The 14861-nt window shown below is 36.8% G+C and overlaps 1 protein-coding gene across 1 annotated transcript in view; it reads left to right on the plus strand.

Moving 5' to 3' along the window:
• The window catches only part of LOC116755043 (serine/threonine-protein kinase MRCK alpha-like), a 50099-nt gene that overhangs the window by 19392 nt on the left and 15846 nt on the right, over positions 1 to 14861 (plus strand). Inside the window, 6 exon segments of the mRNA XM_032633901.1 lie at positions 2292 to 2387; positions 3355 to 3364; positions 3960 to 4037; positions 4040 to 4095; positions 4707 to 4843; positions 13882 to 13963. Coding sequence (XP_032489792.1) covers positions 2292 to 2387; positions 3355 to 3364; positions 3960 to 4037; positions 4040 to 4095; positions 4707 to 4843; positions 13882 to 13963 — 459 coding nt within the window.

Consider the following 14861-nt stretch of genomic DNA (forward strand, 5'->3'; position numbering starts at 1 on the left):
ATTATATTCATTCTATGAATCCATATGAAAAAGTCTATTTATTGGGATGCATAGTAAAGAGACATTTTTTTCTTCATAACTTTGAAAATTTGGCAAATGTTCTGAATCTCCTGCATTTACTACCAATTTCTTGTATTTTTTCTCCATGGTATTTGTCATTATTCAAGTCTATATACTTATATGCTCTGCTCAGCTGTGCAGCATCTTCACTTACAATCAAACTTTATTCCCCAGTAACATCTGTAAGCATCCAATTCTTTCCATTTCAAAACGTATTTTCTACTATTTCCTTGGAAAGAAAAATTTTATATCATATAGACAGCCAAATTTCATATGCTTTTGAAGTCTAATTTAAGAAATGTAATCTAAATTACCTGTACCCATTTTTAGATTATTAGTATTCACAAAATCTTGCTGAACCCTCTATAATTGATTTTAATGTATTTCTACATATTTACGGCCATAAATCCCTTCTACATTTATAAGACAAGTAGTTCAATGAGTCTTTTGAAGATTCTGATCATATATCTACTTAATGAAAGTATCTTTTAAATACGTTTATGATTAATATTCTCCTTTTAATGTAGTCTACATGCACACACTATGACACACATTTAAAAGTAGCCAAATTGTTATAAAGTATATGAAGTATACATGTATTTTGTTTGTAGAAATAGAAAGCATAGATTTAAATTACTTAAAATATATTTTCAGCTTTGTGAGAATTTTAGTTTTACTGTGTTTTTGTCTAACAAGTATTACTCTTTTGTCTTACTTGAGAAATAATTTAATTCTTATAATTTTAGTGACATAGGTGACTTGCCTATATTTATTTTTGTCTCTTTGATTCAGATCACAGATTCTGCTCACCTTCCAGTCCACACACCAACGATAAAGAGAAAGGAATATCATAACAGAATCCTCCTTCCAACTAAGATACTTGATTTAGTTATAAACTTAACAGGTCCTTGAAAAATGAGAATAAGTTAGTCTTGGTCTCTAACCCCTCCCTTCCTCCCTCTCTCCTTCCCTTTCTCCCTTTCTCCTTTCCTCCCTTCTTTCTTTTCTTCCTTTTTTCTTGGAGACTTCTGGTTAAATATAGCAGATTCAAAAATGCCTACACTTTTGCTTCTAATGAAACTTGTTAAACAGACTAAAGAGAGAGAGTAGACAAATAAGTCAACATAATTTTGAAAGATGGAAGAACCTGAGTGAGGGGTTAGGAGAGCTGAGAAATATGAATGTCAGGTGCTTAGAAATGACTTGCCAAAAAGTCACAAGATAATTAATACTTTGGAAACCTAGGAGGATTCAGGGATTAGGGACACCAAGTCCTTTAGGAGGCAGGGGTGACATGTGGTGCTGAAAAGAGGGGAATAAATTGAAGATCTGAGAAAAAGCAGGGAGCCCCTGTACACAGTCAGGGCCCATGGCAGGGACTGCAAACTGTCCACATCACAAATCAGGAAGCAGAGACAATGAAGGTGAGAAAATTTCCCAACTAGTATTTGGAGAAACCGGATTTTGTTGTAATTTAGATATTGCTAATTTATGATAACAATAATTTCAGGTCAAAGAGGAATGATACAGAAATGGACAATCCATAGTGGATTTTCAAATTGTTGATAATTTTGTGAAGACCTCTGGAGTTTTATTTGTTGGGGTTTCATCTAGAAATTTCAGTGTGTCTTCCACCTAGAAAGTGTAATATGGCTTGCTTAATCAGAGTGTTCCAATTCCTGGAGCACATTATTTTTTCTATTGATAATAGAAAATGAAACACATAATTTTCTATAGAGATAAAATTTAAAATTATTCTTTTTTTCCAAAGAACGTATAAAAACCATATTATTTTTTGTTACCCCTCCCCAGTAAAAATATGTATACATAGGCAATTCTGACTCCATTAATAGTTAAGGAATCGTTTGAAGAATTTATCAATCTAGAATTTTTAAATGTTCAGGATCTATCAGCTCAAATAAAGGCCAGGCTTTATTAATTTGGCTCCAAATAGTAGTAATGAACATTTGATCACCACTTAAATAATTCTCCTTCTTCTTCTCCTCCTCCTCCTCTCTTCTCTTCTTGGTAATTTTTGGATCCTTTAATCAGTATTTTCCAACTATGAAGTAATTAGGGGCAAGAATCTTAAATGCTGGTAAGAAAAGGGGGAGCTGCTTATCTTGGCATATAAAATGATATTTTGGGCAGGGTAGGTTGAAGGAATCACCAGAATCACCTTTTCATAGTTATTTAACCATCGATGTGTGTTTGTTCTCTTCATTTTGTAGCATAAAACCCACAGGTTTTACCTCACGTCCTTTACCGCTCCCACCAAGTGTCACCAGTGTACATCTCTGATGGTGGGCTTGATAAGACAAGGCTGCGCCCGAGGAAGGGACACATGGAGTCAGAGCCATAATACTTGTACCTAAGTTTTTTAGTCAACTCGGTGGTTTAGTCAGCTGCCATAACAAAGCACAGAGACTAGGTGGCTTCTAAACACAGTCATATATTCCTCACTGGATGGAAGTCTGAGATCAGGGCACCAGTATGGTCCAGTTCTGGTAAGGACCCTCTTCCAGGTTGCAGACTGCTGACTTCTTGCTGTGTCCTCATGTGGTGGGAGGGGCCAGGGAACTCTGTGGGGGTCTCTTTTTTTAAGGGCATTAATCCCATTCATGAGGGCTCCACCCCCATGACCTCCCAAAGTCTCCACCTCCGAATACCCTCACATGGGGATTAGGATTTCAACATGTCAATTTTGAAGGAACACAAACATTCAGTCCACTGCATTTAGCTGGTAAGAAGAAATTTCGTTCTCTTTGAATTGTAGAAGCATGATGGTGAACTGATTACTTTACTAAAAATTCCTCTGAATCTGTTTCATATGAACGGGTGGTCATTGGGAGTATTTGGGGGGGACCTCTGCATTGTGCAGCTCCAAAGAGCCTCATGCCCTCATACCTGTGTGAACAGCACCCCAGGGAGGCATGCTGTGTAGCCTGCAGGCAGGGCCACACTTATTAGGAAAATGTGTTTAATGAAATTTTGTTCTCTGTAGCACTAGTAGAGTATGAGGATGACATTCACCAGCTTATGTGACAGGAAAATGGAACACTATCCTTGAGTTGTAATCCTTTTATTTTACTCAATGAATTTATTACAGTAGATACCATTGAAAGAAAGAAATATATGTTTGGAAATATCAAACAGTGGATCACAGTGCTACACAGGCACCTCATACGTCATCCTAGGGAACAGACTCTGCACTCATTGGTTTCCCCAGCCAGTCCTGTCGAGTGTCCACTCAGGGACTCACAGCGCTGAGCAGGACAACTTTCCTGCCCTCAGAATTGTGACAGTCACAGATGCCTTAACCATAAATGTGTCCTAGCGTATTAAAGAAAATAGGATTTTAAATGGGGAATTATGTGCCCATACAATTCTCCTAGGGCAGCAGAGGCAGGCTCTGAGCTGAGCACCCAGGAGCATCTCCTGCTGCCAGCATTACTCAGTCTTGCTGAGCCTGGGACAGCTCCACCATTGTCCCAAGAAGACGGTGAATCTGGAAGCTGCCAGCACTGCTGCAGCCCTCAGAACCTGCAACTTCTGCCAGAGTCAGGAAAGACCCTGTTGCTGCAGAGTTAAGAGAGCTTTCAACAAATTCAGAAACCATCACTGCAGCTGTGACCTCACACTCCCTCTGTCAAGATCCAAGCCAGTAAAATGGATGTGCTACATCAGGCATCTCTCCCAGCTTGACTCAACTCAAAGTCTCATAGAGAGCTATCTTATTAGTGGAGCTTACATCAGGTCCAAAACTTAGTTCCAAGGGAGTCTGGGAAATGTAGTTTTAGCATTTCACCTTTACAGTAGTAGACAGAATTGCAATGGGGGTTGAGGGAGTCAAACCATCATATCCCCTACAATCATATCTCTTTATTTCCCTCAAAAAGCATGTGGGTTCTCATGTCACACAACCTGTGTAGAAAAAGCTCCAAAAACGTGTCCCATGCCTTTTCATCAGAAGAAAGGTGTCTCCTGTCTAGACCACAGAAAGGCATGGAAACAGCCTATGAAGGCCATGTCTGGGTAAGTGTCAATATTTTTGTTTCAGATGAAGTCTTAAAGAGTTTATTAATCACTTTTCACAATGTGTGCACAATATTTTTCAGAAATATTTATGATATGTTATACAAAATTAATTATATGCAACTGAAAATCATCTGAAGAATATGATTTCAGAATAAAGTTTAGGTGTCCCTGATAGGATATTTTCAAATTTCCCAAAGTTTTCTGTTGAGATCTTACTTTGCAATGAACAAATGCTAAAATCCCTTCTAATGATGTAACTTTGACTTCCGGTCAGTAATAATAAATTATGAAACTAAAAGTGAAAGAATCTTCTTCAGAAATATTTAAAATCTGAGTTGAACTTGAGGCTACCAAAATTGAATTTAATCTTATGTAGAGGCAACGCTGTGACTAGTGTTAATGGAAATTGTATTGATCGTATTTTCACAACCCAAGAATTGTTTAGTCCTCAAAGGAATTATGTTATGTAGTTCTGTTCCAATCTTTAACAAGTGGTAGATTTGTAACACATTTTTTTTTCATTTTTATTATTTTAATTTTATATGTAATAATTGGGTAGTATTTGATGTTTCAGCTTGGATTGTTTTTTTGAAAAATAAAAACTAAAGATTCCAAAGAAAGCAGGGATGAAAAAAGGATGGCAGAGGGCATTGGCTCTAGTGTGTGACTTCAAACTCTTCCTGTATGATATGGATGAAGAAGACTCAAAACCCAATGTTGTAGTTAGTCAAGTGATTGACATGAGGTAAGCTTCGTAAGGGAGATTATTTTTTATCAAAAAATCTGGGAATAAAAGTGGTTTCTGAAATTTTTAAAAATAGTGTTGTCATTTAACTTATGTTAAGTTTCTAATTTTCTCCATTGCCATGTGAACTTTAAAATAGAAGATTTCTGCCTAAATTTTGCATCATTACCTCTTAGTTATGGATTATAATTGTGTAATATTTGTAAGAATTTATTTATTTATTTATTTTAGTCAGAAGTTTATATTCTTATTGTGTGTGTGTGTGTATGTGTGTGTGTAGCAGAAAAGGAAATACAACCTTAAAACCAGATGCTCTTTATACTGAGATATAATTCATATATTATAAAATTCACCATTTAAAAATGGGCAACCCAGTGGTTTTTAGTGTATTCACAAGGTTGTAAAACCATCAGCACAATCTAATTTTAGAACATTTTCATCACACAAAAAGGAAACCTTTATTAATTAGCAGTCGCTCTGCATTTACCCCTGCCCCCAGCCCCAGCAACCATTAATCTGTTTCTGTCTCTATGGATTTGCCTATTCTGAATTTTTATATAAATGGAATCATACAACATGTGGAGTTTTGTAACTGACTTCTTTCACTAAGCATAATGTTTCAAGACTCACCCATGTAGCATGTATCAATACTTCATTATTTTTCATGGCTGATGCCCTTTATCAGGTTGAGAAAACAGCCTTCTCTTCCTGGTTTTTTGAGTGTTTTTATCTGTAAGGGGTGTTGGATTTCGACAAATGTTTTTGTGTGTCTATTGAGAAGATCACATGATTGTTTTCCCCTTAATTCTCATGATGTATTACATTAATTGATACTTGTATATAGAACCAATTATACATTCCTGGGATAAATCCCACTTGGTCATGGTATCTAATCTTTTTTATAATATGTTGGATTGGGTTCAATAGAATTTTTGAAGATATTTGCATCTATATTAACACAGGATATTGGTCTATAGTTTTGTTGCCTTGTGATATTTTTGCCTGGTTTTGGTATTAGGATAATACTGACCTCAGATTAAGTTGGAAAGTACTCTCTTCTCTTTTATTTTTGAAAGAGTTTGTGAAGGATTGGTATTAAATATGTTTGGTAGAATTCACTAGTGAAGTCATCTGGTCCTGAGGTTTTCTTTATGGGATATGTTTTGATTGCTAGTTCAATCTCTTTACTTGTTATAAGTCTATTGAGATTTTCTACATCTTCTTGAGTCAGCTTTAGTACCTTGTGTTTTTCTAGGAATGTTTCCATTTTCTTTAGATTATCTAATTTTGGGGGCATACACTTGTTGATAGTATTCCCTTATACTTCTTTTATTTTCTGAAAGGTCAGAGGTAATGTTCCCACTTTACTTCTGACTTTAGTAATTTGAGGTTTCTTTCATTTTTTTCTTCGTCAGTTTAGCTAAAAGTTTTCAATTTTAGGTGATCTTTTCAAAAAACCAACTTTTGGTTTTCTTGATTTTCTCTTGTTTTATTAATTCCACTCTAAACTTTATTATTTCTTTCCTTCTGCTTGTTCTGAGTTTAGTTTGCTCTTCTTTTCCTGGTTTCTCAAGATGGAAAGTTAGTTTATATATTGATTTGAGATTTTCATTCAATTATCCTTTCTGACCCCTTTTCTCTCTCCTCTCCTTCTGGGACTCCCGTTATATATATTTTAGTATTCTTCATGGTGTCCCAAGGGACTCTGAGGTTCTACTAATTTTTCTTCATTCTTTTTCTTTCTTTTCTTCAGATTGGATAATGTTAATTGACCTATCTTCAAGTTCAGTGATTCTGCTTTCTGCCTGCTCAGTTCTGTTGTTGACCCCTCCTGGTGAATTCTTCATTTCAGTTATTGTACTCATCAACCTCTGAATTTCTGTTTGGTTCTTTTTTGTATTTTCCATTTCCTTATTTATATTTCCTACTTGGTGAGACATCATTCTCATAGCTTCATTTAGTTCTTTAGGCATGATTTCCTTAAGGTCTTCAAACATATTTAAAATAGCTGATTTAAATCTTTGTCTGGTAAATCCAACATCTGGGTTTCCTCAGAGATAGTTTCTATTGATTGCTTTTTTCCTGTGTATTGGTCATACTTTTATGCTTCCTTGCAAGTCATACAGTATCACTTTTTTTTTAAACTGGACATTTCAAATAATACTATTGTCAGCTCTAGTTATCAAATTCTACTTCTTCTCCAGGATTTGTTATTGTTGTTTGTTGTGGTTGTTTGTTTGTTCCGTGAATTTTTCAAACTAATCCATAAGGTCTTTATTCTTAGTCATGTGTAGTTATTTGACGTCTCTACTTTATTAGCTTAGTAGCTAGCTAATGATTTTGCAGAGATTTCTTTAAACATCTGGAACCAGTGAATCTCCCACACTTTGCTGAAGAGCTCTGTGCAAGTAGGGTCACTTCTTCAACACTCAGCCAGGCAGTTGACAACACATTATACTTGTGCAAAGCCTCAAGAATATTGGAAGAAATAATGTCAGGAAACCTCCCAAATTTGATGAAAAACATTTATCTATGCATCCAATGTCAGCCAGAGGTGAGAACTTATGTCCTTCTCTGGTCTTTCCTGAGCATATGCATAGCCCTAAGCATGTTCACAGTTCTATGCATGTGCATGATGCTCTAGATTCTTAGCAATATGTCAGACCTTTTCAAAACCCCTATGGATATCTCATTTTCTAACTTCTCCTTTTAAGAGTTTTGGTTAGTCTATTATTTTGTCCAGCTGTTAAGCACTGCATAGGCAGCTATGCAGTTAAAATGCTTGCATGAAATAGTTTTTTATAAGTTCCCCTTGGGAAATAGACTTTTCCCTGGGAGACCTCTGAATCAAGCCTAATACTCCAGCTCCTTTCTCCTTCTTCCTTCTACTCTCCAGCTCCCTCAGGTGTCGAGTGGCTTCTAGGATGCACTGTGAATGCAGGCTGCCATTTTTCAAGGCTACTGAGGAGATGGAAATGGAGCATGGGCCTAGGGCAAGTTAAACTACCACAAAGCTCATACTCCTTACCAAGATTCGGCTTTTTTTTAATTATTATTTTAAATAAATCCTCCTCAGATTGCCACAAACCTTGGTTAATTTATAGAGTTCTAAAAAAGTTGTTTCTGATGAATTTTGCTAGTTTTCTCATTTCTTTTATGAAGGAGAGAACCTTCAGAGATCCTTACTCTGCCATCGTTGCAAATGTCACTCCAGACACTCTTTAAGTGTTTAATAAAATTGAATCGATGAACTTATAGGAAGTGTATCCTTCGGGGAAATGCAATATGTTCTCTGCTCCCCCTGATTCTTCTGCACCTTTTTGGCTCCTCTACACTTTTCTCTTAGTGTCTCTGAGCATCTGTCCTTGGCCTTCTTTTCTTCCTTGGGTGGTCCCTTCACTTCCTGTGGCTCCAGGTAGTGAGACATTTATTCATAGTATTCCCTTATACTTCTTTTCCAGGTGTAACCTGCACTGTGATGGCTGTGTGCTTGCTCAGCCTGAACTTTCTCCTTATCACAGATTCTGTGGGTCTCTACATTCATCCTATCTTATGTTGATTCCTTACTCACAAACTTTGTTTTATATTCTTCACCTCAGCTAATGTCATCTTTGTCAGAAATTTGGTATTACCTTGGAAAACTGATACAGGAAACTAGATAATCTTGAAGGTGACTTTAGAAAGTTACTGGGTTTTTTTTTTTTTTTGCGGTACGCGGGCCTCTCACTGTTGTGGCCTCTCCCGTTGCGGAGCATAGGCTCCGGACACGCAGGCTCAGCGGCCATGGCTCACGGGCCCAACCACTCTGCGGCATGTGGGATCTTCCCGGACCGGGGCACGAACCCGTGTCCCCTGCATCGGCAGGCGGACTCTCAATCACTGTACTACCAGGGAAGCCCAGAAAGTTATTCTTGATGTAGATTTTCAATAAGTTGGTTTGGGAGTGTGTGTGTGTGTGTGTGTGTGTGTGTGTGTTTCATTTTGGGGACAGGGAAAATTAAAGTGGTGCTGGAGCCAAGAAGTCCAGCTTACAATTGTCCATCCTGCAGATCAAATGAGTGTCTGCATTAAAGTGGTGGCTGCAGGAATTACAGAAGAAGAGACAGGTGCAGGAAATATTACTACAGTTACCTCATGGGACATGGTGAGTGGCAGAAAAAGGAAGATGAAGAAAAGAGTAGCAATACCAGATGGTACTGAGGTTTTAAGTCATCAGGACTGAAAAACTGAGGGTCACATTGACAGCTGTAGGGGTATAGTGGAGAATGATAGCATTAGGGGAAAGAAATGAGTTTGTTCTAAGTGTTGGAGAAGCCAAAAATTATCAAGTGAGCTGAATCAAACAGACTTCTACTTTCAACCAAGATGAAGTAACAGGGGCCATATTTATATTTAACCTTCCCCGTGAAATAACAAAAGAACTGATTTAAGGTTCTGGATATCAGATAATGAAGGGAAATAAATGAGGTCAGCTCTATACTTGCCCCAGGTTACTGCCTTGTGAGAGTTTCCAGTATATAACACAGAAAGTGGAATCCCAGGCGGACCCAGATGAACTCCCTGAACTGAAGAGATAAAGCTGAGAGTCCAGAGAGACCCAATAGCCAGAGTACACAGGACAAAGTACAGAGCTAGAGAGGAGAGAGTGAGGGAGAGAGAGAGAGAAAGAGAGAGAGAGAGGGAGGGAGGGAGGGAGGGAGAGATTGAGAGCATGCACTAGCTCTGCATGGATCTACAGAGGATCTATCTTGAGGATTCAGCAGATTACTGATCAGCACATGCATGTGAGGAAAACTACAAAATGTTAGCAAATCGAATCCAATATTATGTAAAAATTATATTGCATCTTGAGCAAGTGTAGTGTATCTCAGGAAAGTTGGTTTATATTGAAAAATCAATGTATTTTACCATATCAACAAATGGAAAAGATCATGTCAGTGGATACAGTAAACACATTTGACAAAATCATATATTCTTGATGAACACTTAGAAGGGAGCTTCTTCATCCTGATAAAGGGCATCTATGAAAATCCCACAGCTGACATCATAATTAGCGGCAAAAGACTCAATGCTTTCTCCCTAAGATCAGGAACAAGACAAAGATGTTCGGTCTCAACACACTTATTTAACACTGTATTGGAAATCCAGGCCAGGGAAGAAAAAGAAATAAAATACATCCGTGTTGGAAAGAAGGAAGCAAAATTATTCATAGACAAAATGAATATCTATGGAGAAAATTCAATGTAATCTACAGAGAAGCTATTAGAACTAATAAATGAATTTAGCAAGTTTGCAGGACGCTTGATCAATATATAAAATAAATGGCATTTCTTTATACTAGCAACAAATAATCAGAAATCAAAATTAAATAAGTAATGCCATTTGCTATAGCATCAAAACATAGGGACTTCCCTGGTGGTCCAGTGGTAAAAGAATCCGCCTTCCAGTGCAGGGGACACGGGTTCGATCTCTGGTCAGGGAACTAAGATCACACATGCCCTGGGACAACTAAGCCTGCGAGCCCCAACTACTGAGCTTGTGCACCTCAATGAGAGAGGCTGCGTGCTGCAAACTACAGAGCCCATGTGCTCTGGAGCCCTTGCGCCACAACATGAGAGAAGCCCGCACACCGCAACTAGACAAGTCCAAGCATCACAACAAAGACACCGTGTGCTGTAACAAAAAGATCCCACATGCCTCAAGGACAATCCCATATGCTGCAACTAAGACCTTACACAGCCGAAAATAATTTAAAAATAAATAAGGAAAATAAATAAATATTAAAAAATACTTAGAAATAAATCTGACAAAAGATGTGCAAGACCTGTACACTGAAAAATATGAAATATTGATGAAAGAATTAACAAAGATCTAAATAAATAGAGAGAGAGACTGTGATCATTCATTGCAGAACTCAGTATTTAAAAAATGTGATTGTTCTCAAAATTGATCGATAGTTTTAACATAGTCTTAATCAAAATCCCAGTAGGCTTCTTAATTCTTTTTGTAGAAATTGACAAGCCTATTCTAAAAGTCATAGGAAAATGCAAAAGAGTTAGAAGAGCCAAAACAACTTTGAAAAAAAAACAAACCTAGAAATATATATAACATTTCTAATATGCATATAAAATATATTTACATATATATTTTTAACATGCACATAAAATATACTTTCATGTATAAAACATTTGTAACTATATTTCTGAATTTTCTGTTACTTTAATATATACAATATTTTCAACAAGTTGCAAAAGCTAGCAACAAATGAAATTGGAATTTTAGATATCTATGTGTAAAAAAGTCAACTTTGATTTATACTTTATACTATATACAAAATTTAACCCCAAATAGACCATAGAACTAAATGTAAAACCTAAAACTATAAAGCACCTAGAAGTAAACATGGGAGAAAAATTGCTGATCTTGGATAAGGCAAATAGTTCTTATATACAACACAAAGCACAACAGGTAAAATTTAAAAATTGATAAATTGGACTTCATCAAAATTTAAAACTTCTGTTCCTTGAAATACATTGTCAAGAGAAGTAATAAAAGCTACAGACTGGAGGCAAACCAAATATCTGACAAAGGACTTATATCTAGAATATATAAAAATTCTTAAAACAGTATTGGGTTGGCCAAAAGTTTCATTTGTTTTTTTCTCTAAGATGGCTCTAGTAGCACTAAGATGTCTTTGACTTCATTTGAAACAATTTTGTTAGATTGTATGTGACAGCTGTCATATCAGCGTGCATTAAAAAAAAATACTTATCAAAATTGGTGAATTTTTGTGTAGCCATTTTAATATTGAAGATGGAAGGAAAACAGCAACATTTTCGGCCTGTTATGCTTTATTATTTCAAGAAAGGTAAAAACACAACTGAAATGCAAAAAAAGATTTGTGCAGTGTATGGAGATGGTTCTGAGACTAATCAAACACGTCAAAAGTGGTTTGCGAAGTTTCGTGCTGGAGATTTCTTGCTGGATGATGCTCCACAGTCCGGTAGACCAGTTGAAGTTGATAGCAATCAAATAGAGATATTAATTGAGAACAATCAACGTTATAATTATGTGGGAGATAGCCGACATACTCAAAATATCTAAATCAAGTGTTGAAAATCATTTGCACAAGCTTGTTTATGTTAATCGCTTTGATGTTTGGGTTCCACATAAGTTAAGTGAAAAAAACCTTCTTGACTATATTTCCGTGTGCAATTCTCTACTTAAACGTAATGAAAAAGTTCCATTTTTACAACAAATTGGGATGGGCAATGAAAAGTGGATACTGTAAAACAATGTGAATGGAAGAGATCGTGGGGCAAGCGAAATGAACCACCACCAAACCACACCAAAGGCCGGTCTTCATCCAAAGAAGGTAATGTGTATATGGTGGGATTGGAAGGGAGTCCTCTATTATGAGCTCCTTCGGCAAACCAAATGATTAATTCCAAGTGCTGCTCCCAATTAGACCAACTGAAAGCAGCACTCAATGAAAAGCGTCCAGAATAAATCAACAGAAAACGCATAATCTTCTATCAGGATAACGCAAGATGGCATGTTTCTTTGATGAGCAGGCAAAAACTGTTACAGCTTGGCTGGGAAGTTCTGATTCATCCTCCGTATTCATTACACATTGCACCTTCGGGTTTCCATTTATTTCGATCTTTACAAAATTCTCTTAATGGAAAAAAATTCAATTCCCTGGAAGACTGTGAAAGGCACCTGGAACAGTTCTTTGCTCAAAAAGATAAAATGTTTGGGGAAGATGGAATTATGGAGTTGCCTGAAAACTGGCAGAAGGTAGTGGAAAGAAAGGGTGAATACATTGTACAATAAAGTTCTTGGTGAAAATGAAAAATGTGTCTTTTATTTTTATTTAAAAACCGAAGGCACTTTTTGGCCACCCCAATAATAAGAAAATAGCCCAATTAAAAAAAAATTTTTTTAATGGGCAAGGGATTTGAAAAGATACTTCAATAGAGAAGATACATATGTCAAATAAGCACATAACAGATACTTACATGCTCAACACCATTAATTATTAGGTAAATTCAAATAAAATAGCCATGAGGTACCACTTAATATCATAAGAAAGATTAAAATTAAAAAGATCATTTCAAGTATTGGGAGGATGTGGAGGACCTAGATCTCTCATATATTGCTTTGTAAATCATATAATAAAAAGCTAAACACACACCTAGTATATGATCTAGTCATTCTCCTCCTAGGTATTTCTACAAGAGAAAGCATAGCATGAACATTCATAGCAGCTTTATTTAAAATAGCCCCAAACTTGAAACAAACCGAATGCCCATTAATGGGTGAACAGATATGTTTTGGCATATCCATACAATGAAATATTACTCAACAATAAATAGAAATGAAGTATTCAGCCATATGGCAACATGAATGCATCACAAAATTGTTATGCTGAGAAAAAGCCAGACAAAAAGACCACATATTGTATATTTCATTTCTATAAAATGTTAGAAAATGTAAATTAATCTAGAGTGACAGGAAGCAGATCAGTGGGGGAGGAGGGAGGAGTGCTAAGGATGGGGGGTAGGGGTTGCAAGCTGTACAAAGAAATTTTTGGGGGTGATGGACATGTTCATTATCTACAGTGTGGTGATGGTTTCACAGGTGTATACATAAATCAAAACTTACCTAATTGTTCACTTTAAAAACGTGCAGTTCATTATATGTCAAGTCTATCTTGGTAACATTTAAAAAATATACAGATGAGCTGATCTGAGGGCACATGGCCCATATTCTAGGGACCATGGCTTTGGAGTCAGACAGGTGCTCCTTCCTAGTTCCCTGTGAACGGTGAATCAGGGACAGCCCAGAGTTAACTTGAGTTTTCTGATAATATGCGACAGGCAGGGTACTGTTGATACAATATTTTGACCACTGTCAGTTACTGAAAAGAAGAATGTTAAAAATCAGGGAAATTAAAATTGAGGATTATGCTTATTTATTGTTTTACTCACTTTCAGGTGATTCTACTCACTCCCAGTGTCTTGCTTTTCCTTCAGGGATGGAGCACTTTCTGTTAGTTCAGTCTGGCCCTCTGATTTTATTCCTGCAAGGAGAAAGGAAATGCCTCGTATGTTTAAGGTAAGTGTGCATACTGCCATTGGATCCCTTGTATGTTTTGTTTCATCCCTTTGTTGACTGTTCCTAGGGGTCAGGGCTCCTTGAGTTACTGAAGGTACCTGGAGGTTGAGATTTTAGAAGTGCTGTGAGATAGTTTCTCTCCCTCTCCCACTTGCCACAAGAAATCTAGCCCTTTATTCTTATTCAAAAATACTATAAATAGCTTTTTGCAGGTGTCACGTCTTTCATTCTACAGTTAAATCTGAGACTTAAAATAAAAATGTTCCTGAGGGTGTCCATTCATTCCACACTAAGGTAACAGGACAGATATAATTCATAGCTGAAAACAGGGGAAGCTTACAAAGCAGAATGGTACTGGGGTGGGGGGTGTGAAAGAAGAAGGAAAAAACAGTAACAGAGGAAGAGAGACCATATACTTCCGGATCAGACGAGGAAGGTCATCGATTCATGGACCTGCAGTAGCATGAATACACAACTTCTAAAACTAAAGGTACTTTGTAAAGTAAGTCTTCTCTGAGGCAACAGTTTGAAGTCATAATTCAGATTCAAACCAAGAGTACAAAATGGAAAAATTGGGGAAAGATGTTGTTTTGCAAACTCTAAAATATAGACACTCTGCTCTTTAAAATTCATGTAAAAAATAAAAGTGATTCTGGAATGGATTAAATAAAGTGACAGAGAAAGCAAAGGGCTGTTATCCCCTCGGGACCCATGTGGTTACAGTCAACCTAGGAATCTTGGTTTAACAAAGGCCAGACAGGAGTATTCTTAGTTCCTTAGTGCAAAGATAGACATCTATTTAGACTGTACCCAACCACCAAGAGACTACAAAGACCTGGCCATTTGGAACTGACTTACAGTGGGAATTTATAAAGTCATTGCTGCTAACTTCATGCTC

The sequence above is a fragment of the Phocoena sinus genome, chromosome 6 (genome assembly GCF_008692025.1).
Source record: "Phocoena sinus isolate mPhoSin1 chromosome 6, mPhoSin1.pri, whole genome shotgun sequence".
Classification (NCBI taxonomy): domain Eukaryota; kingdom Metazoa; phylum Chordata; class Mammalia; order Artiodactyla; family Phocoenidae; genus Phocoena; species Phocoena sinus.